Source organism: Pristiophorus japonicus, chromosome 19, assembly GCF_044704955.1.
Source record: "Pristiophorus japonicus isolate sPriJap1 chromosome 19, sPriJap1.hap1, whole genome shotgun sequence".
NCBI classification, from domain to species: Eukaryota; Metazoa; Chordata; class Chondrichthyes; family Pristiophoridae; genus Pristiophorus; species Pristiophorus japonicus.
Window position 1 is genome coordinate 2218430 of NC_091995.1, and position 23657 is coordinate 2242086.

At 43.6% G+C, this 23657-nt stretch overlaps 1 protein-coding gene across 1 annotated transcript in view; it reads left to right on the forward strand.

The window, feature by feature from the left end:
• Nucleotides 1-7914: 7914 nt before the first annotated feature.
• Nucleotides 7915-23657, forward strand: part of LOC139229619 (nuclear factor 7, ovary-like) — a 34281-nt gene continuing 18538 nt past the window's right edge. The window contains exons 1-5 of the mRNA XM_070861131.1: nt 7915-8334; nt 8420-8515; nt 8609-8842; nt 22893-22915; nt 23004-23119. Of these exons, the coding sequence (XP_070717232.1) occupies nt 7915-8334; nt 8420-8515; nt 8609-8842; nt 22893-22915; nt 23004-23119 (889 nt within the window). The remainder of the gene's footprint in view (nt 8335-8419; nt 8516-8608; nt 8843-22892; nt 22916-23003; nt 23120-23657) is intronic.

Below are 23657 nucleotides of genomic sequence, written 5' to 3' on the forward strand. Positions count from 1 at the left end.
CAAATTTGGAGATACTACATTTAATCCCCTCGTCTAAATCATTAATGTACAGTGTAAAAAACTGGGGCCCCAGCACAGAAGCTTGCGGTACCCCACTAGTCACTGCCTGCCATTCTGAAAAGTCCCCATTTTCTCCTACTCTTTGCTTCCTGTCTGACAACCAGTTCTCAATCCATGTCAGCACACTACCCCCAATCCCATGTGCTTTAACTTTGCACATTAATCTCTTGTGTGGGACCTTGTCGAAAGCCTTCTGAAAGTCCAAATATACCACATCAACTGCTTCTCCATTGTCCACTCTACTGGAAACATCCTCAAAAAATTCCAGAAGATTTGTCAAGCATGATTTCCCTTTCACAAATCCATGCTGACTTGGACCTATCATGTTACCTCTTTCCAAATGCACTGCTATGACATCCTTAATAATTGATTCCATCATTTTACCCACTACCGATGTCAGGCTGACCGGTCTATAATTCTCTATTATCTCTCTCCCTCCTTTTTTAAAAAGTGGGGTTACATTGGCTACCCACCACTCCATAGGAACTGATCCAGAGTCAATGGAATGTTGGAAAATGACTGTCAATGCATCCACTATTTCCAAGGCCACCTCCTTAAGTACTCTGGGATGCAGTCCATCAGGCCCTGGGGATTTATCGGCTTTCAATCCCATCAATTTCCCCAACACAATTTCCCGACTAATAAGGATTTCCCTCAGTTCCTCCTCCTTACTAGACCCTCCGACCCCTTTTATATCCGGAAGGTTGTTTGTGTCCTCCTTAGTGAATACCGAACCAAAGTACTTTTTCAATTGGTCGGCCATTTCTTTGTTCCCCGTTATGACTTCCCCTGATTCTGACTGCAGGGGACCTACGTTTGTCTTTACTAACCTTTTTCTCTTTACATATCTATAGAAACTTTTGCAATCCGTCTTAATGTTCCCTGCAAGCTTCTTCTCGTACTCCATTTTCCCTGCCCTAATCAAACCCTTTGTCCTCCTCTGCTGAGTTCTAAATTTCTCCCAGTCCCCGAGTTCGCTGCTATTTCTGGCCAATTTGTATGCCACTTCCTTGGCTTTAATACTATCTCTGATTTCCCTTGATAGCCACGGTTGAGCCACCTTCCCTTTTTTATTTTTACGCCAGACAGGAATGTACAATTGTTGTTGTTCATCCATGCGGTCTCTAAAGGTCTGCCATTGCCCATCCACAGTCAACCCCTTAAGTATCATTCGCCAATCTATCCGAGCCAATTCTTGCCTCATACCTTCAAAGTTAGCCTTCTTTAAGTTCTGGACCATGGTCTCTGAATTAACTGTTTCATTCTCCATCTTAATGCAGAATTCCACCATATTATGGTCACTCTTCCCCAAGGGGCCTCGCACAATGAGATTGTTAATTAATCCTCTCTCATTACACAACACCCAGTCCAAGATGGCCTCCCCCCTAGTTGGTTCCTCGACATATTGGTCTAAAAAACCATCCCTTATGCACTCCAGGAAATCCTCCTCCACCGTATTGCTCCCAGTTTGGTTAACCCAATCTATGTGCATATTAAAGTCACCCATTATAACTGCTGCACCTTTATTGCATGCACCCCTAATTTCCTGTTTGATGCCCTCCCCAACATCACTACTACTGTTTGGAGGTCTGTACATAACTCCCACTAACGTTTTTGCCATTTGTTGTTCTGCAGCTCTACCCATATAGATTCCACATCATCCAAGCCAATGTCCTTCCTAACTATTGACTTAATCTCCTCCTTAACCAGCAATGCTACTCCACCTCCTTTTCCTTTTATTCTATCTTTCCTGAATGTTGAATACCCCTGGATGTTGAGTTCCCAGCCCTGATCATCCTGGAGCCATGTCTCCGTAATCTCAATCACATCATATTTGTTAACATCTATTTGCACAGTTAATTCATCCACCTTATTGCGGATACTCCTTGCATTAAGACACAAAGCCTTCAGGCTTGTTTTTTTTAACACCCTTTGTCCTTTTAGAATTTTGCTGTACAATGGCCCTTTTTGTTCTTTGCCTTGGATTTCTCTGCCCTCCACTTATCCTCAACTCCTTTCTGTCTTTTGCTTTTGCCTCCTTTTTGTTTCCCTCTGTCTCCCTGCATTGGTTCCCATCCCCCTGCCATATTAGTTTAACTCCTCCCCAACAGCACTAGCAAACACTCCCCCTAGGACATTGGTTCCGGTCCTGCCCAGGTGCAGACCGTCCAGTTTGTACTGGTCCCACCTCCCCCAGGCATTTGAATCCCTCCCTTCTGCACCACTGCTCAAGCCACGCATTCATCTGTGCTATCCTGCGATTCCTACTCTGACTAGCACGTGGCACTGGTAGCAATCCCGAGATTACTACTTTTGAGGTCCTACTTTTTAATTTAGCTCCTGCACCTATTTTCTATGTTTCTATGTTTCTAATTCTGTACATTAGCCTCTTGTGCAGTTCACAGAAACATAGCAATACTACTGTTTGGTGATCTGTACTTAACTCTCACTTGCGTTTTCTGCTCTTTAGCGTTCTGCAGCTCTAGCCATACATATTCCACTTCATCCAAGCTAATGTCCTTCCTTACTCTTGCGTTAATCTCCTCTTTCACCAGTAATGCTACCTCACCTCCTTTTCCTTTCTGACTATCCTTCCTGAATATTGAATACCCCTGGCTGTTGAGTTCCCAGCCTTGGTCACCCTGGAGCGATGTCTCCGTAATCCCAATTACATCATATCCATTAACAGCTATTTGCGCAGTTAATTCATCCATCTTATTACAAATGTTCCTCGCATTGAGCCACAGAGTCTTCAGGCTTGTTTTTTAACACTCTTTTTCCTTTTAGAATTATGTTGTAATGTGGCCCTTTTTGACTTTTGCTTTTGATTTCTCTGCCCTCCACTTTTCCTTATCTCCTTTCTACCTTTTACTTCTGCACCCATTTACTTCCCTCTGTATCCCTGCATAGATTCCCATCCCCCTACCAGATTTGTTTAAACCCTCCCCAACAGCACCAGCAAACACTCCACCCAGGAAGTTGGTTCCGATCCTGCCTAGGTGCAGACTGTCCGGTTTGTACTGGTCCCACCTCCCCCAGAACCGGTTCCAATGTCCCAGGAATTTGAATCCCTCCCTCTTGCTCCATTCCTCAATCCTGCTATTTCTACTCTGACTAGCACGTGGCACTGGTAGAAATCCTGAGATTACTACCTTTGAGGTCTTACTTTTGAATTTAACTCCTAGCTCCCTAAATTCAGCTTGTAGGACCTCATCAAGTTTTTTCCTACATCGTTGGTACCTATATGCACCACGGCAACTGGCTATTCACCCTCCCCCTTCAGAATGCCCTGCAGCTGCTCTGAGACTTCCTTGACCCTTGCACCAGGGAGGCAACATACTATCCTGGCGTCTTGATTGCAGCTGCAGAAACGTCTATCTATTCCCCTTACAAAGGAATCTCCTACCACTCGAGTGCTCCCACTCTTATTCCTGCCCTCCTGTGCAGCAGAGCCACCCATGGTGCCATGAACTTGGCTGCTGCTGCCTTGCCCTGATGAACTACCTCCCCCAACTGTATCCAAAGTGGTATATCTGTTTTGTATGGAGATGACCGCAGGTGACCCCTGCAGTACCTTCCTACTCCTGCTCTGCCTGATGGTCACCCATTTCCTATTTGCATTTGTAACCTTTGCCTGTGGTGTGACCAACTCACTAAACATGCTATTTATGACATCCTCAGCATCGCGGATGCTCCAGAGTGAATCCATGCGCATCTCCAGAGCCACAATGCGGTCTGACATGAGCTGCAGCTGGATACACTTCCCGCACATGTAGTCATCAGAGACACTGGAAATGTCCCTGATTTCCCACATAGCACAGGAGGAAGGTGAGAGTGTGTTGGGTGTGAAAGAAGAGTGGACCAAGGTGTCACAGAAAAAGTAGTCTTTTCTGAATGCTGAAGGTGATCTGGGCTCTTCTGCCATGACTTAATCCTTAAATTAACACGATTTGGCAATAATACCAAAGATTTCTTACTGATACTAAAAGAAAAAAGACAAACTACTCACGAATCAATCAGCCAATCGCTTACCCTCTTGACTGTGATGTCACACTTTTTGATTTCTTTTTACTTCTTTGTTTTACCTTCGGCCTTGATCTCCCGCTCTCGAACAGGTGCTCCTCCTCTCGAGCTCTGTGCCCTTCTGTGAGAGCTTCGATCTCCCGAACTGCTGCTCCTACTCCCGAGCTCCGTGCCCTTCTACCAGGGCTTCGATCTCCCGAACTGCATTTCTTCCATGAATACCATGATGCCATCACTGAATATATATTCCGCCCCCTCCCCTTTTCGATACTTTATGAAAATACAAATACACCAACGTTACTGGTTCCTCCTTATCTACCCTGCTAGTTACAAACGAAATCCTCTAACAGATATATCAAACAAGATTTCCAATTCATAAATCTGTGTTGACTCTGCCAAGTCATATCATGATTTTCCAAGTGCCCTTTTTCCAGGTCTTTAATAAAAGATCCTAGCATTTTCTCTGCTACTGATGTCAGGATTTGGTTGGTAGATAGGGAATGGAAACTTTGGTGGGAAATGAAGACAATGGCATTGGTCTACCCAATATTTCTATGACTCCCCTTATCCTCACCTTCCACACCACCAAGCTTTATATTCAGTGGATCATCCTCCAGCATTTCCTCCATGTATATCATGATGCAATCACTGAATATATATTCCCCACCCCTCCCCTTTCAGCATTCAGAAAGGACCGCTTTTTCTGTGACACCTTGGTCCACTCTGCTATCACACCCAACATACCCTCCCGTTCCCCGTCACCTTCCCATGTAAGTGCAGGAGATGCAGCACCTGCCCTTTCACCTCCTCCCTTCCCACTATCCAGGGCCCCAAACATTCCTTCCAGGTGAAACAGCAATTTCCTTGTACTTCTTCCAACCTGTTATACTGTATTCGCTGCTCACAATGTGATCTGCTCGACATTGAGGAGACCAAATGCAGATTGCTGATCACTCTGCTAATCATCTCCATTCAGTCTAAATATGTGACCCTAGGCTTCTGGTCGCTTCCTGCTTTAATTGCACATCGCACACCCACTCTGTACTCCCTGACCTGGTGTTCCTAAACTCTTCCAATGCAGCTCAATGCAAGCTCGAGGAACACCATCCATCGATTCGGCACATTCCAGCTTCTGGCCTTAACACTGAGTTTTGCAACTTTAGATCTCAGCATCCACTCCCATTTTATCTCAGACAGGATGAAAGGGGAGTAGAAGAGAGACGGAGAAATTAAGCTACAAGAAACCATAGGCCTGCCTTAGTTTGGGCAATAGCTTGTGTGCAGTAATAGTTTGGGCTTGTGTGGCAAAAACAGGGAGCAAGGCTACAAGAAGTAAAGCAAAACGTGTTATTGTTAGATATACTGATCTCACTGCCAATATCGTATAATAGTTGAATGCAACACATGTGGGCCAACGGTTAGGTCAACTGTGCTGACAACAACTGTATGAAAAGTGACTGAATAACTGATATATAATGCTAACTGCAACTGCCTAATGTCTGTTATCTAAAATAAGGTGGTAACAGAAATGTCAGCTAATATTGTAAGATTAAAAGGAATGTTATAAGAACATAAGAAATAGGAGCAGGAGTAGGCCATTCGGACCCTCGAGCCTGCTCCACCATTTAATACGATCATGCCTGGATCGATTATGGACTCAGGTCCACTTCCCTGCCCACTCCCCATAACGCGTTATTCACTTATCAGTTAAGAAACTGTCTATCTCTGTCTTAAATTCATTCAATGTCCAAGCATCTACAGCTCTGTGAGGCAGCCAATTCCCCAGATTTACAAACCTGTGAGAGAAGAAATTCCTCCTCATTTCAGTGTTAAATGAACGGCCTCTTATTCTAAGATGTAAAAGATCCCATGGCACGATTTCGAAGAAGAGCAGGGGAGATATCGCTGAAGTCATGGAAAATATTTATTCCTCAATCAACATAAATAAAAACAGATTATCTGGTCATTATCACATTGCCGTTTGTGGGAGCTTGCTGTGTGCAAATTGACTGTTGCGTTTCCCACACTCCAAAGGTTTCTTCATTTTAAAAATCACTTCATTGTCAGTAAAGCTCTTTGGGACATCCAGTGGTCGTGAAAGGCGCTATGTCAATGCAAGTCATTCTTTCCTATCATTGTTTGTATTTCCACAGTTTACTGATACTATCCTGTGAGTGGATTGTATCATTTTCCCTCGACAGAATATACTATTGGATTGCGAACATATGAGATCACCAAACAGAAAAGATTGTCACGCCTTTCCACACATATCCATGCCGTTTTGGTTCCTAAAGTTTCCATCACATGAGAACATAAGAAGTAGGAGCAGGTGTAGGTCATTTGGCCCCTCGAGCCTGCTCCGCCATTCTATAAAATCATGGCTGATCTGATCATGGCCTCAACTCCATTTCCCTGCTCACTCCCCATAACGCTTGACTCCCTTATCGTACAAAAATCTGTCCATCTCCAACTTAAATATATTCAATGACCCAGCCTCCACAGCTCTCTGGGCCAGCAAATTCTAAAAATTCACGACCCTCAGAGAGAAGAAATTCCTCCTTTTAAATGGGCGACCCCGTATTCTGAAACTGTGCCTCCTAGTTCTAGATTCCCCCACGAGGGGAAACATCCTCTGTGCATCTACCCTGTGAAGCACCCTCAGAATCTTATACGTTTCAATAAGATCACCTCTCATTCTTTTAAACTCTAGGTATTATACTCCCAACCTGCTCAATATTTCTTTATCAGTATTCAACATCGTAAACCTTCTATGAACAGCCCCCAATGCAAGTCTAACTCTCCTTAAATAAGGAGACCAAAACTGTACACAGTACTCCAGGTGTGGTCTTACCAATGCCCTGTACAGTTGTAGTAGGACTTCCCTACTTTTATACTCCATCCTCCTTGCAATAAAGTCCAACACTCCATTTGCCTTCCTAATAAATTGCTGTACCTGCATGCTAACTGTTTGTGTTTCATGTACAAGGTCCCCCAGATCGCTCTGGACCTCAGCATTTTGTAATTTCTCCCCATTGAAATAATAATTTGCTTTTTTATTTTTCCTACCAAAGTGGATAACCTCACATTTTCCCACATTATAGTGCATCTGCCAAGTTTTTGCCCAGTCACTTAGCCTGTCTATATCCCTTATTGGAATATTTGCGTCCTTCTCACAACTTGCTTTTCCACCCATCAATGTAACTTCAGCAAATTAGGCTACAATACATTCGGTCCCTCCATCAAACTCATTAATCTAGATTGTAAGTAGTTGAGACCCCAGCACTGATCCCTGTGGCACCCCAATAGTTACAGTTTGCCAACCTGAAAATGACCGATTTTTCCCTAATCTCTGCTTTACAGAGACACTGCAACCCACAGGGAATCACATAATCTCCTGTGAGAGGGAATAGGGGTGAGAGCACCAGAAAAATTCCTCTTCAGTTCCTTTCGGTGATGTAAAGTAACCTAGGAGCTCACACTGTTCCTGACCTTCAGGGTAGCTATCTCTGATACGCGACTGTCCCCTCCCCACCTAGAAACATGCGCAGCTCTCTCCTGAAGGAATACCACTAATCAGCGCCCACCGTAAGCGGGCACCTTAATTCACAGGTCTACGTTCTCTGGGAAGGAAAGAAACGCTTAACCTCCAATTGGGAAATCTCCACACACACAATGCTCAATCTTTTCCCTCATGTGTTCGAATGTGGGAGTTTACACTTGTGCACTGATAAACATCTCAGTGCTGAAGAGGTACGTGCCGAAACTCGCTCGGGATCCACCCTTTAACAAACATCGAAACTCAGTTCGAATGAGGAAGTGCTGGGAGTGAACATGGCTTCCAAACGGCAGTCGGAGAGTTTGGCCGAGGAGGCAATTTGTCTCATTTGTCTGGATTTCTTCACTGACCCGGTAATACTGGAGTGTGGGCACAACTTCTGCCGCTCCTGTATCACACAGTGTTGGGAAAAGAAGGAGACAAACTCCTGCCCGGAATGTAGAGAGGAGTTTCCGGAAATAAACCTCAGGGATAATCGGGCCTTAGCGACTCTGACCGAGAAAACTCAAAAACTAACCATGAATCCGGAAGAGAAGAAATGTAAACCTAGTAGTGAGGAACTTCAGAAAAAACTGACGCAATTTAGTGAAACTGACAAGAAACTGATCTGTTTGAGGTGTCTGGTCGCGACAGAGGGACGGAGTCACAAGACCCACAACTTCATGCCGATAGACAAGGCTGCGCAGATGTACAGGGTAACATAGAGGGTACAATCTCTGGCAACATTTTTAAATTCTGTTTTGTGTTTAAACTTTACATTCAGTTAATTTCTAATTCCAGGATAAATTGACATTATCCCTGGAATCGGCTACAAAGAGAAAGGATTCGGCTCTGGACACCGCACTGCGGCAGAAACAGCAGATTTCCGGAGTTCGGGTAAGATTTCCGTGAGCTGATTTTCGGGGATCTCGGTTAGTTTTGTTCCCTCTATCGCGGTACATTAATTATGTTTCACATTTCATTTGATAGAAACAGTCGAGCAGTCTGCAGACCCACATCACATCCGAGTTCGCTAAAATGCACCAGATTCTCGCTGAGAAAGAGCAGCGTTTGATCAGCGACCTCAGGGAACAAGAGGTGAAGATTCTAAAATCAATGGAGGAAAATGTCCGTGGAATCCAACAGGAGTTAGATTGCATTAATCGAGAGATATCAGAGTTAATGAGACAGATGGAGGAGCAAGACACAGTCTCATTTATGAAGGTAATACCTTGTTTTATTTAAACACATTCTTGCCCTCGGTGACATCATCCGAAAACACAACGTTATGTGTGCTGACGACACCCAGCTCTACCTTATCACCACCTCTTGCGACTGTCTCTGATATGTCACTTTGCTTGTCCAACATCCGTATTGGATGAGCAGAAATTTCCTTCAACTAACTTTCGGGAAGCCCGAAACCATTGTCTTTAGTCCCCGCCACAAACCTCGTTCCCTAGACTCCGACTCCATCCGTCTCCTTGGCTGCTGTCTGAGGCAGATCCAGACCATTCACAACCTATTTGACCCTGAGTTGAGCTCTGTACCAATATCTGTGCCAGGCCCAAAACCGCCTCCTTCCACCTCCATAACATCACCTGTCTCAGCTCCTGCCTCAGCTCATCAGCTGTTGAAACTGTCATCCATGCCTTTGCTACCTATGGACTTGACTATTGCAATGCTCTCCTGGCCGGCCTTCTATTTTCCAACCTCCATACCAATCTCCGTGCTCTTGAGGTCAGGCAAAAGGCTGCTGCCCATATTTGAACTTTGACCGACTTCTGCTCACCCATCACCCCGGCACTCACTGACGTTCATTGGCTCCAGGATAAGCAACATCTCAATTTTAACATTCTCATCCTTGTTTTCAAGACCCTCCTTGGCCTCGCCCCTCCCCATCTCTGCAACATCCTCCATTCCTACAACCCAGCAAGATGGCTGCGCTCCTCCAATTCTGGCCTCTTGCACATCCCCAATTTGAATCGCTCCACCATTGGCGGGCGTGCCTTCAGCTCATCCATTGTTTGTTTCTACAATCTTGTCAAGATTTAAATAGTCAATGATGTGCCATCATATTGTCCCATAATTATATATTTTTCAAAAGAAAATTGCCCCATATTTTTAATCTGTCTTCATATTTGCATTTCCTAATAGCAATATCCTCTGTAAACCCACAATATCGTCGCTCTAGCGTGGAGCCCAATACTGCCCCATTCACTCTGGGATTTTACATTCTATACATCTTGTCATACAAACTATTATGTTGATAGTTTTAGATAACGAAAGATGGGAGAAGGCTCGAGTGGAGTATAAACGCCGGCATGGATTGGTTGGGCCGAATGGCCTATTTCTGTATCATACAATCAATGTAATCCTATTTAAACAAGAAGCCTATCAGTTTCTTTAAACAACCTTATCAACCTGTGGAGCTGCTTTTAATGCTCTGTGAACCTTTACCCCCAAATCCCTCTGCTCTTCTACCGCACCGAGCCATTTGGAGTAGAATTCCTGCTGTTAGTCCCCCTGTCTCAGCCCACACTTACTCGTAGATAATTCTGTCGACCAAGATTTAGCCCATCCCCTCATCTTATTAATATCCCTTTATCGCTTCCTTTGGTCTTCCAAAAAATCATTTTTAACATAGGCAGTCCCTCGAACTCGAGGGCGACCACTCAAAAGTGAGTTCTCAGGTGACTGTACAGTCCAGTGCGGGAATTACAGTCTATGTCACAGAAGGGGCAAACAGTGGTTGAAGGAAAGGTTGGGTGTGGAGCCTGGTTTGCCACACGCTCTTTCCGCTGCCTGCGCTTGATTTCTGCATGCTCTGGGCGATGCGACTCGAGGTGCTCACTGCCCTATCGGATGCTCTTCTTCCACTTGGGGCAGTCTTTGTCCAGGGATGCCCACCTGGTGCCCGATTGCCATGTCGGAGATCCAAGTAGAGCGCCTGCTTCGGGAGTCTTGATTGGGGCATGCGGACGATGTGGTCTGTCCAATGGAGCTGGTCGACCGTGGTCAGTTAACCTCCAGAACGGAACCCTGTGGGACCCTACTACCTACCTCTAATCACCCTGAAAACCAATCCTTAATCCCTTATCTCTGATTTCATCCTTCTAACTAATTTCTAAATCAGTTTGTTATCCTCCCCGAATTCCACACCGCATGAGCTCCTTTAGTAATCGCCTGTGTGGTACCTTATCAAGGCTTTAGTAAATCCACGTACACTGCATTGTCCCATCTACCATGCCTATTTTCCCCTCAAACAAATCTCTGATATATTTCCAGCAAGATCACATTTTTTTAAACTGTGCTTTAATGTCATTTGGTTTCTTGCTTCATTATTGTTCCAAAACTAACCTTCTAAAACTACTATACCTTCTTAAAACTACAAGCAGTTTCCTTCTTTTTACCAAAATATACTTATCCTATATATTCGGAATCCCTTGTTAAATACATAATTAAATATGATGCTCTTCTATCCTGTGTATTAATGTCTTCTATCACCTCACCTTGGTTAGATTGAACCTAATTTCACTAAAATCTGCCTTACTCCATTCTCATTTATTACTGACCTTAGAAACATAGAAACATAGAAAATAGGTGCAGGAGCAGGCCATTCAGCCCTCAAGCCTGCACCGCCATTCAATGAGTTCATGGCTGAAGATGAAACTTCAGTACCCCCTTCCTGCTTTCTCGCCATACCCCTTGATCCCCCGAGTAGTAAGGACTTCATCTAACTCCCTTTTGAATATATTTAGTGAATTGGCCTCAACTACTTTCTGTGGTAGAGAATTCCACAGGTTCACCACTCTCTGGGTGAAAAAAGTTTCTCCTCATCTTGGTCCTAAATGGCTTACCCCTTATCCTTAGACTGTGACCCCTGTTCAGCCATGAACTCATTGAATGGCGGTGCAGGCTAGAAGGGCCGAATGGCCTATTCCTGCACCTATTTTCTATGTTTCTATGTTTCTATGTTTCTGGACTTCCCCAACATTGGGAACATTCTTCCTGCATCCAACCTGTCCAAACCCGTCAGAATTTTAAACATTTCTATGAGGTCCCCTCTCACTCTTCTGAACTCCAGTGAATACAAGCCCAGTTGATCCAGTCTTTCTTGATAGGTCAGTCCCACCATCCCGGGAATCAGTCTGGTGAATCTTCGCTGCACTCCCTCAATAGCAAGTTAGGAGACCAAAACTGTACACAATACTCCAGGTGTGGCCTCACCAAGGCCCTGTACAACTGTAGCAACACCTCCCTGCCCCTGTACTCAAATCCTCTCGCTATGAAGGCCAACATGCCATTTGCTTTCTTAACCGCCTACTGTACCTGCATGCCAACGTTCAATGACTGATGTACCATGACACCCAGGTCTCGCTGCACCTTTCCCCTTCCTAATCTGTCACCATTCAGATAATAGTCTGTCTCTCTGTTTTTACCACCAACGTAGATAACCTCACATTTATCCACATTATACTTCATCTGCCACGCATTTGCCCACTCACCTAACCTATCCAAGTCACTCTGCAGCCTCATAGCATCCTACTCGCAGCTCACACTGCCACCCAACTTAGTGTCATCCGCAAATTTGGAGATACTACATTTAATCCCCTCATCTAAATCATTAATGTACAATGTAAACAGCTGGGGCCCCAGCACAGAACCTTGCGGTACCCCACTAGTCACTGCCTGCCATTCTGAAAAGTACCCATTTACTCCTACTCTTTGCTTCCTGTCTGACAACCAGTTCTCAATCCACGTCAGCACACTACCTCCAACCCCATGTTCTTTAACTTTGCACATTAATCTCCTGTGTGGGACCTTGTCGAAAGCCTTCTGAAAGTCCAAATATACCACATCAACTGGTTCTCCTTTGTACACTTTACTGGAAACATCCTCAAAAAATTCCAGAAGATGTGTCAAGCATGATCTCCCTTTCACAAATCCATGCTGACTTGGACCTATCATGTCACCATTTTCCAAATGTGCTGCTATGACATCCTTAATAATTGATTCCATCATTTTACCCACTACTGAGGTCAGGCTGACTGGTCTATAATTCCCTGCTTTCTCTCTCCCTCCTTTTTTAAAAAGTGGGGTTACATTGGCTACCCTCCACTCGATAGGAACTGATCCAGAGTCAATGGAATGTTGGAAAATGACTGTCAATGCATCCGCTATTTCCAAGGCCACCTCCTTAAGTACTCTGGGATGCAGTCCATCAGGCCCTGGGGAATTATCGGCCTTCAATCTCATCAATTTCCCCAACACAATTTCCCGACTAATAAAGATTTCCCTCAGTTCCTCCTCCTCCTTACTAGACCCTCTGACCCCTTTTATATCCGGAAGGTTGTTTGTGTCCTCCTTAGTGAATACCGAACCAAAGTACTTGTTCAATTGGTCTGCCATTTCTTTGTTCTCCGTTATGACTTCCCCTGATTCTGACTGCAGGGAACCAACGTTTGTCTTTACTAACCTTTTTCTCTTTACATACCTATAGAAACTTTTGCAATCCGCCTTAATGTTCCCTGCAAGCTTCTTCTCGTACTCCATTTTCCCTGCCCTAATCAAACCCTTTGTCCTCCTCTGCTGAGTTCTAAATTTCTCCCAGTCCCCAGGTTCGTTGCTATTTCTGGCCAATTTGTATGCCACTTCCTTGGCTTTAATACTATCCCTGATTTCCCTAGATAGCCACGGTTGAGCCATCTTCCCTTTTTTATTTTTACGCCAGACAGGAATGTACAATTGTTGTAATTCATCCATGCGGTCTCTAAATGTCTGCCATTGCCCATCCACAGTCAACCCCTTAAGTATCATTCGCCAATCTATCTTAGCCAATTCACGCCTCATACCTTCAAAGTTACCCTTCTTTAAGTTCTGGACCATGGTCTCTGAATTAACTGTTTCATTCTCCATCCTAATGCAGAATTCCACCATATTATGGTCACTCTTCCCCAAGGGGCTATGCACAATGAGATTGTTAATTAATCCTCTCTCATTACACAACACCCAGTCCAAGATGGCCTCCCCCCTAGTTGGTTCCTCGACATATTGGTCTCGAAAACCATCCCTTATGCACTCCAGGAAATCCTCCTCCACCGTATTGCTTCCAGTTTGGCTAGCCCAATCTATGTACATATTAAAGTCACTCATTATAACTGCTGCACCTTTATTGCATGCACTCTTAATTTCCTGTTTGATGCCCTCCCCAACATCACTACTACTGTTTGGAGGTCTGTACACAACTCCCACTAACGTTTTTTGCCCTTTAGTGTTCTGCAGCTCTACCCATATAGATTCCACATCATCCAAGCTAATGTCTTTCCTAACGATTGCATTAATCTCCTCTTTAACCAGCAATGCTACCCACCTCCTTTTCCTTTTTTTCTATCCTTCCTGAATGTTGAATACCCCTGGATGTTGAGTTTCCAGCCCTGATCATCCTGGAGCCACGTCTCCGTAATCCCAATCACATCATATTTGTTAACATCTATTTGCACACTTAATTCATCCACCTTATTGCGGATACTCCTTGCATTAAGACACAAAGCCTTCAGGCTTGCTTTTTTAACACCCTTTGTCCTTTTAGAATTTTGCTGTACAGTGGCCCTTTTTGTTCTTTGCCTTGGGTTTCTCTGCCCTCCACTTTTCCTCATCTCCTTTCTGTCTTTTGCTTTTGCCTCATTTTTGTCTCCCTCTGTCTCCCTGCATAGGTTCCCATCCCCCTGCAATATTAGTTTAACTCCTCCCCAACAGCACTAGCAAACACTCCCCCTAGGACATTGGTTCCGGTCCTGGCCAGGTGCAGACCGTCCGGTTTGTACTGGTCCCACCTCCCCCAGAACCGGTTCCAATGCCCCAGGAATTTGAATCCCTCCCTGCTGCACCACTGCTCAAGCCACGTATTCATCTGCGCTATCCTGTGATTCCTACTCAGACTAGCACGTGGCACTGGTAGCAATCCCGAGATTACTACTTTTGAGGTCCTACTTTTTAATTTAGCTCCTAGCTCCTTAAATTCTTTTCGTAGGACCTCATCCCTTTTTTTACCTATGTCGTTGGTACCAATGTGCACCACGACAACTGGCTGTTCTCCCTCCCATTTCAGAATGTCCTGCACCCGCTCCGAGACATCCTTGACCCTTGCACCAGGGAGGCAACATACCATCCTGGAGTCTCAGTTGCGGCCGCAGAAACGCCTATCTATTCTCCTCACCATCGAATCCCCTATCACTATCGCGCTCCCAATCTTTTTCCTGCCCTTCTGTGCAGCAGAGCCAGCCACAGTGCCATGAACTTGGCTGCTGCTGCCCTCCCCTGATGAGTCATCCCCCCCAACAGTACTCAAAGCAGTGTATCTGTTTTGCAGGGGGATGACCACAGGGGACCCCTGCACTATCTTTCTTGCACTACTCTTCCTGCTGGTCTTCCATGTCCTATCTGGCTGTGGACTCTTCTCCTGCGGTAAGACCAACTCACTACACGTGACACTCACGTCATACTCAGCATCGTGGATGTTATGGTTTATGTTTATGGTTCGAAATTGCACCTAATGATAAGTTGTGCACCAACCTTTGGCTCATATACCTGGTCAGTTCTTACAACCAGAGCAGGAAAAATGGCAACAAACTGACTTTCAACACACTGAATCAAAGCAGTGTGCGATCCCCAGGGAGAAGTTACTCTCTCGGTGCTACCTGCAAAGTGTAACTTCTGGTGGTCCAGATCAAAAATTGCTGAGGAGGTTCTTCCATCTCTTGGTTAGTTTGTGTAGCAAGTACAATCCATCACTTTCTAGATACCGTGATGTTATCTCACTGCACCTGAGACAATTTGTATGTGTATGGACAGAGAAGTAATCGTGCTTTGGTGTGGAGTCCCATTATATTACAGTCCACAGCTGGCCGACTGCAGTTGTGAAGCTGCTGACTGCTAACCCCACATTGTACAGGGATAGAGCACACATGCACAAAACTATGCTGTTGATAGGTTGCCTTATAAAACCAGGCGAGAGGCGGCATGCATGCAAGCTCTCTGCTTGCATCATTCTATCTTCTACTATGTAAGATATTTAAAATGTTCTGCTCTATCTACCATTATAAATTGCTGTGTTCACACCTATATTGGCATTGTATTAGGTAGACATGTCAGGTTGAGCAGAGCAGAGCAGAGCCGTGTTTTAGGTAAAAATAAGCGGAGTGGATCAGGAAGTGACAGAGAGAGTATCAAAGATAATAGACCATAACTGACGAAGGTGACATCAGGGAAAAATAGAAAGAAGTCAAAGCTAAGTGGACTATATCTGAATGCACAAAACATTCACAACAAATTAGATGAATTAACAGCGGAGCTAGATATTAATATGTTTGATACAATAGCAACCATGGAGACGTGGTTCCAAATTGACCACTGTTGGGAAATAAATATTCCAGCATAGATAACTCTTTAGAAGAGATAGGCAAACTGGAAAAGGAGGAGTGGTATCTCTGATAATGAAGGATGGGATAAAGAAAGTAGAGAAAGGATGTTAGTTCAGAAAATCAAGAGGTCGAATAAGTTTGACTGGAACTAAGAAACTGTAAAACATTGGTGAGGTTTGTTTATAGGCCTGTAAACAGTAGTGGTAATATATGGCACAGCATAAATCAGCAAATTAGAGGTGTGTGTAACAAACTCATGGGGGACTTTATTCTACATATAGACTGGGCATAGTAAATTTACAGTAATATTGTGGAGGACGAATTCATGTAATGTATAAAAGATGGTTTTCTAGATCTGCATGCTGAGAATCCAATTGGAGAACAGGTTATTTTAGATCTAGTATTGTGCAATGATAAAGGGTTAATTAAAAACCTTCTTGTAGAGGGGCACTTAGGGAAGAGTGATAATAATAGAATAGAATTTTACATAACGTTTGAAAATGATTTAGTTAAATCCGAAACTAGGGTCTTAAATCTAAACACTTGAAACTATATATGAACATAAGAACATAAGAAATAAAGCAGAAGTAGGCCATATGGCCCCTCGAGCCTGCTTTGCCATTTAATACGATCATGGCTGATGTGATCCTGGACTCAGGTCTACTTCCCTGCCTGCTCCCAATCGGTTAAGAAACGGTCTATCTCTGTCTTAAATGTATTAAATGACCCAACTTCCACAGCTCTCTGAGGCAGGGAATTCCACAGATTTACAACCCTCTGAGGGAACAAATTCCTCCTCATCTCAGTTTTAAATGGGCGGCCCCTTATTCTAACATTATGCCCCCTAGTTCTCGTCTCTCCTATCAGTGGAAGCATCCTCTCTGCATCCACCTTTTCGAGCCCTTCATAATCATATACACTGCCATAAGATCACCGCTCATTCTTCTGAATTCCAATGAGTAGAGGCCCAAACTTCTCAGCCTTCCTCATAAGTCAACCCCCTCATCTCTGGAATCAACCTAGAGAAACTTCTCTGAACTGCGTCCAAAGCAGGCATATCCTTTCTTAAATATGGAACCCAAAACTTTACGCAGTATTCCAGGTGTGGCTTCACCAATTCATTGTATAACTGTAGCAAGACTTCCCTGCTTTCATACTGCATAATAATCTTTTGTGTTTCATGCACGAGGACCCCCAAGTCCCGCTGTACTGCAGCACTATGCAATTTTTCTCCATTTAAATAATAACTTGCTCTTCGATTTTTTTTCTGCCAAAGTGCATAACCTCATACTTTCCAACATTATATTCCATCTGCCAAATCCTTGCCCAGTCACTTAGCCTATCTGTGTCCTTTTGCAGGTTTTTTGAGTCCTCCTCACACATTCCTTTTCCTCCCTTCTTTGTATCATCAGCAAACTTGGCTTCATCCAGGTCGTTAATACAGATTTTAAATAGATGGTGTCCCAGCACTGATCCCTGCAGCACCCCACTAGTTACTGATTGCCAACCCGAGAATGAACCATTTATCCCGACTCTGTGAGTCGAAATTAAGGATAGTGTTAAATCCAATGAAGAGGCATATAAATTGGCCAAAAAAGCAGTAAACCTGAGAACTGGGAGAAATTTAGAATTCGGCAGCGGAGGACAAAGGGTTTAATTAAGAGGGGGGAAATAGAATACGAGAAGAAGCTTGCCAGGAACATAAAAACTGACTGCAAGAGCTTCTAGGGAGATGTGAAGAGAAAAAGATTAGTGAACACAAACGTAGGTCCCTAGCAGTCAGATCCAGGTGAATTTATAATGGGGAACAAAGAAATGCCAGGCCAATTGAACAAATACTTTGGTTCTGTCTTCATGAAGGAAGACACAAATAACCTTCCGAATGTACTATGGGACAGTGGGTCGAGTGAGAAGGAGGAACTGAAGGCTATCCTTATTACGTGGGAAATTGTGTTCGGGAAATTGATGGGATTGAAGGCCGATAAATCCCGGGGGCCTGATAGTCTGCATCCCAGAGTACTTAAGGAAGTGACCCTAGAAATAGTGGAAGCATTGGTGATCATTTTCCAACAGTCTATCGACTCTGGATCAGTTCCTATGGACTGGAGGGTAGCTAATGTAAAAGCGGGTGGGACAGATAAAGCGGGAAATTATATACCGGTTAGCCTGACATCAGTGGTGGGGAAACTGTTGGAATCAATTATTAAGGATGAAATAGCAGCGTATTTGGAAAGCAGTCACAGGGTCGGTCGAAGTCAGCATGGATTTATGAAAGGGAAATCATGCTTGACAAATCTTGTGGAATTATTTGAGGATGTAACTGGTAGAGTGGACAAGGAAGAACCAGTGAATGTGGTGCATTGGACTTTCAAAAAGCTTTTGACAAGGTCCCACACAAGAGATTGGTGTGAAAAATCAAAGCACATGGTATTAGGGGTAATGTACTGACGTGGATAGAGAACTGGTTGGCAGACAGGAAGCAGAGAGTCAGGATAAACGGGTCCTTTTCAGAATGGCAGGCAGTGACTAGTGGAGTGCCGCAGGGCTCAGTGCTGGGACCCCAGCTCTTTACAATATACATCAATGATTTGGATGAAGGAATTGAGTGTAATATCTCCAAGTTTTCAGATGACACTAAACTGGGTGGCGGTGTGAGCTGTGAGGGGGATGCTAAGAGGCTGCAGGGTGACTTGGACAGGTTAGGTAAGTGAGTAAATGCATGGCAGATGCATTATAATGTGGATAAATGTGAGGGTTATCCACTTTGGGGGCAAAAACGCGAAGACAGAATATTACCTGAATGGTGCAGATTAGGAAAAGGGGAGGTGCAACGAGACCTGGGTGTTATGGTTCATCAGTCATTGAACGTTGGCATACAGGCACGGCAGGCGATAAAGAAGACAAATGATATGTTGGCCTTCATAGCTAGGGGATTTGAGTATAGGAGCAGGGAGTTCTTACTGCAAATGTACAGGGCCTTGGTGAGGCCTCACGTGGAATATTGTGTACAGTTTTGTTCTCCTAATCTGAGGAAGGACGTTGTTGCTATTGAGGGAGTGCAGTGAAGGTTCACCAGACTGATTCCCGGGATGACTGGACTGACATATGAGGAGAGACTGGATCAACTGGGCCTTTATACATTGGAGTTTAGAAGGATGAGAGGGGATCTCATAGAAATATATAAGATTCTGACCGGAAGGGACAGGTTAGATGTGGGTAGATTGTTCCTGATGTTGGTGAAGTCCAGAACCAGGGGACACAGTCTAAGGATAAGCAGTAGGCCATTTATGACTGAGATGAGGAGAAACTTCTTCGTTCAGAGTTGTTAACCTGTGGAATTCCTTGCTGCAGAGATGTTGATGCCAGTTCAGTGGATATATTCAAGAGGGAGTTAGATATGACCCTTACGGCTAAGGGGATCAAGGGGTATGGAGAGAAAGCAGGAAAGGGGCACTGAGAGAATGATCAGCCATGATATTATTGAATGGTGGTGCAGGCTCGAAGGACCAAATGGCCTACTCCTGCATCTATATTCTATGTTTCTATGTTTTCTGTTAGTCAATCCTCTATCCATGCTAATATATTATCACTAACCCTGTGAACCTTTATCTTGTGAGTAAACTTTTATGTGGGACCTTGTCAAATGTCTTCTGGAAGTCCAAATACACATCCACTGGTTCCCCTTTATCCACCGTTATCCATCATTACATCCTCAAAAATTCCAGCAAATTTGTCAAACATGAATTCCCCTTCATAAATCCATGCTGACTCTACCTGACTGGATTATACTTTTCCAAATGTCCTGCGTCTGCTTCTTAATAATGGACTCCAACATTTTCCCAAATAGAGATGTTAGGCTAACTGGTCTATAGTTTCCTGCTTCTTGTCTGCCTACTTTTTTACATATGAGGGGAGAATTGGAAAACGATATTAAATGCTATGATGGTAGACAAGCAATGACTAGCATTTAAAGAAATGTTACATAATGTACAACAAAGATACATTTCTTTCACAGGAAAAGTGGTCCAACCATGGCTAAAAAGAGAAGTTAAAGATGGTGTTACATGAATGAAAGGGGCTTATAATATTGCCAAGAAGAGCAGTAAACCTGAGGATGTGGAGGAAATTAGAATTAAGCAAAGGAGGACCAAGAAATTGACAAAGAAATGGGAAATAGAATATGAGAGTAAACTAGCGAGAGACATAAAAACAGACTTTAAAAGCTTCTAAAGGCATGTTAAACAGGAAAAGATTAGCAAAAGTAAACCTGGTTCCCCCGCAGGCTGAGACAGAAGAAATTATAATGGGGAATGGCAGAGAAATTAAACAAATACTTTGTGTCTATCTTCATGGGGTAAGACACAAATAAACTCCTGGAAATAATGAAGTACCAAGGGTCTAGCGAGAATGAGGAACTGAAAGAAATTATTATTAGTAAAAAATAGCATTGGGGAATTTAATTAGACTGACAGCCGATAGATCCCTTGGACCTGATGGCTGACATCCTAAGTTTTGAAATAGGTGGTTACAGAGATAGTGGATGCATTAGTTGACATGTTCCAAAATTCCATATATTCTACAACGGTTCCGCAGATTGAAGATAGCTAATATAACCCTGGTATTGAAGAAAGGGGAGAGATAGAAAACAGGGAACCGCAGATCAGTTAGCCTGACATCAGTAATAGGGAACATGCTAGAATCTATTATTCAGGACGTGGTAACAGGGCACTTAGAAAACAATAACAATCTGATTGGGCCAAGTCAACATAGATGTAGGGAAGGGAAATCATGTTTTACAAATCTGTTAGTGCTTTTTGAGATTGCAACTAGCAGAATAGATAAGGAGTGAAGAGTGGATGTGGTGTTTTTCGATTTTCAGAAGGCATTCGATAAGATGCCACACAAGAGGTCCTTGAACAACATTAGGGCTCATGGGATTGGGGGTAAGAAACTAGCATGGATTGAGGATTGGTTAATGGACAGAAAACAAAGAGTTGGAATAAATGGATAATTTTCAGGTTGGCAGGCTGTAACTAGTAGAGTGCCGCAAGGATCAGTGCTTGGGCCCCAGCTATTCACAATCTATATCAATGATTTGAATTAGGAGAGCAAATGTAATATATCCAAGCTTGCTGGTCATACCACACTAGGTCAGAATGTAAGTGGTGAGGAGAATGCAAAGAGGCTTCAAGGCTAAGTAAGTGGGCAAGGACTTGACAAATGGAATATAATGTGGAGAAATGTGAAGTTATCTACTTTGTTAGGAAAAATAGAATGCAGAGTATTTTTTAAATGGTGTGAGATTGGGAAATGTTGGTGTTCAGAGGGACCCGGCTGTCCTTGTATGCAAATCACTGAAAGTTAACATGCAAGTACAGCAAGAAATTAAGAAATCAAATGGTATGTTGGCCTTTATTATAAAAGGATTTGAGTATACGAGTAAATATATTTTACTACATTTATATAGGGCCATGGTGAGAGTGCACCTGGAATATTGTGTACAGTTTTGGTCTCCTTAGCTCAGGAAGGATATACTTGCCATAGAGGGAGTGCAGCGAAGGTTCACCAGACTGATTCGTGGGATGGAATGATTGTCCTGTGAGGAGAGATTGACTAACCTAAGACTATATTCTCTAGAGTTTAGAAGAATGAGAGGTGATCACATTGAAAAATACAACATTATTACAGTGCTTGACAGGGTATACTCCTCTAGCCGAGGAGTATAGAACCACGGGTCACAGTCTCAGAATAAGGACATAGATGAGGAATACATTCTTCACTCAGAAGGTGTTGTATCTCTGGAATTCTCTACTCCAGAAGGCTGTGGAGGCTCAGTCTTTGAGTAAATTCAAAATAGAGATAGTTAGATTTTTGGATAATAATGGAATCAAGGGATATGGGGATAGTGCAGGAAAGTGGAGTTGAGGTAGAAGATCAATCATGAGCTTATTGAATGGCAGAGCAGACTCGATGGGCCGAATGGCCTACTCCTGCTCCTAAATCTTATGTTCTTATGATGCAATTAGATACAACTACCAGTGGAGGCACTTTGGCACCAGCAGTGGGTGACTGTGTAACGACAGCATGACAGACTGTAGGTATAATTTGATCCTTTAATACCTAAAGTTGAATTAGTTTACATTTGTCGGTTTTAGTGCCGCTTTAATAAGGGGGCACTTGATTATTGTTGCAACTTAAAAATAGTTGCATAGCTTTTACTGTACCTATAGGCGTAGCAAATCATCATAGAAGTGTCAAAATGCACACAAAATGACGGTAAAATGGGGGTTGAAGTAAGGCAGTGCATCCTCATAACTCTTCAAATTATCATGAAGTCACTGTGCAACAAGTTGAAATATCACAGTTAGGGTCTGGTTATTGCCACATTCAAACCTGTAAGTCCCAGAAACCGTACATGGCTGTTAAATAATATATAGTCACACAGCCAGGATTTCAACATTATTCAATATATTTATTCTTCTCAAGTTTGGGGACAACCACCTCACTCACAGTTTTCCACGACTCCATCAGCTGTCGAGATTCAGTTGTCACAGCGCTGCCGCCTAAGGAATGAATCAATAAACTGTTCATGACAACAACACATCTTTACTGAGAAGTATAACCTATCTGACTTCAAGTTTTAGGTTGTGCATTTCCTGAAATAGTAGCTGGTAATGTTCCTTTACCAAGTGTGTATGCGAACACCTCACTCTTTCTTCTGGGCTGTTCCTCCCACTGACACAGCTGAAATATTTCACACTTGGTATCGTGTTGCAATGTGTGCCGCTGAATTCTGAACTTCTGCTCCCAGACCCTCGGTGTGAACTTAGGTCTGTGTTTCTGTTTTATTTCAGGAGGCAGTTTCCCGGAAGAGAAGGTATGAGGTTCTCTCTACTGAAGTGTTATTTAATCTGTTAAAGAAACAAACGGTGAGAATTCTAGAGCTGAATGTTTGCTATTTTCAGGATGAGTGAAGAGAAAAGTGTCCTTTCATTGGACAGCCAGAAACTGCCGCTGGGAATATTCAAAGGCCCCCGACAGTACACAGTGTGGAAAGAAATGTTAGAGAACATCAGCCCAGGTAAAACGTTTTCATCGCCCCTGTTTCAGACTTTGTAAAAGCCTCGTTGTGTGAACGCATCAATATAATGAAATACAGCTACAGTATTCAGACAAAAAAATCATGAAATAATCTCCACAAAGACTTTGAAACTGTTTTGTGAAATCAGTGTTAATGTCTTTCACCCCACATCAGATCCAGGAGTGAGGGTGCTGTACAGAAGCAGTGTATATTATTTCTGACACAGAACAATGTTCTCACCCTTCAGACTGACGGGTGACTGTAGTATCAGAAAAATACCCAGATTGTGAGACACAAAACAGCTTCAGTATATAAGGGAATCAGTGATACCTCTTCCCCTGGCAGTAACTCCCCACCCCCACACCAGGACCCTACACCGCCTTTTAGGGACTCCATCCTATACCCCAACCATCCTCCCACCACGCCGCATCCTGTTCCCTCCTGGGATCCACCCCCGCCTTCGTGGCACCCTGTTTTGCTCCTTTGATTCCTTAACAATGCTTCGATGCCACAGCCTGATGTTTTATTATTGCGCAGA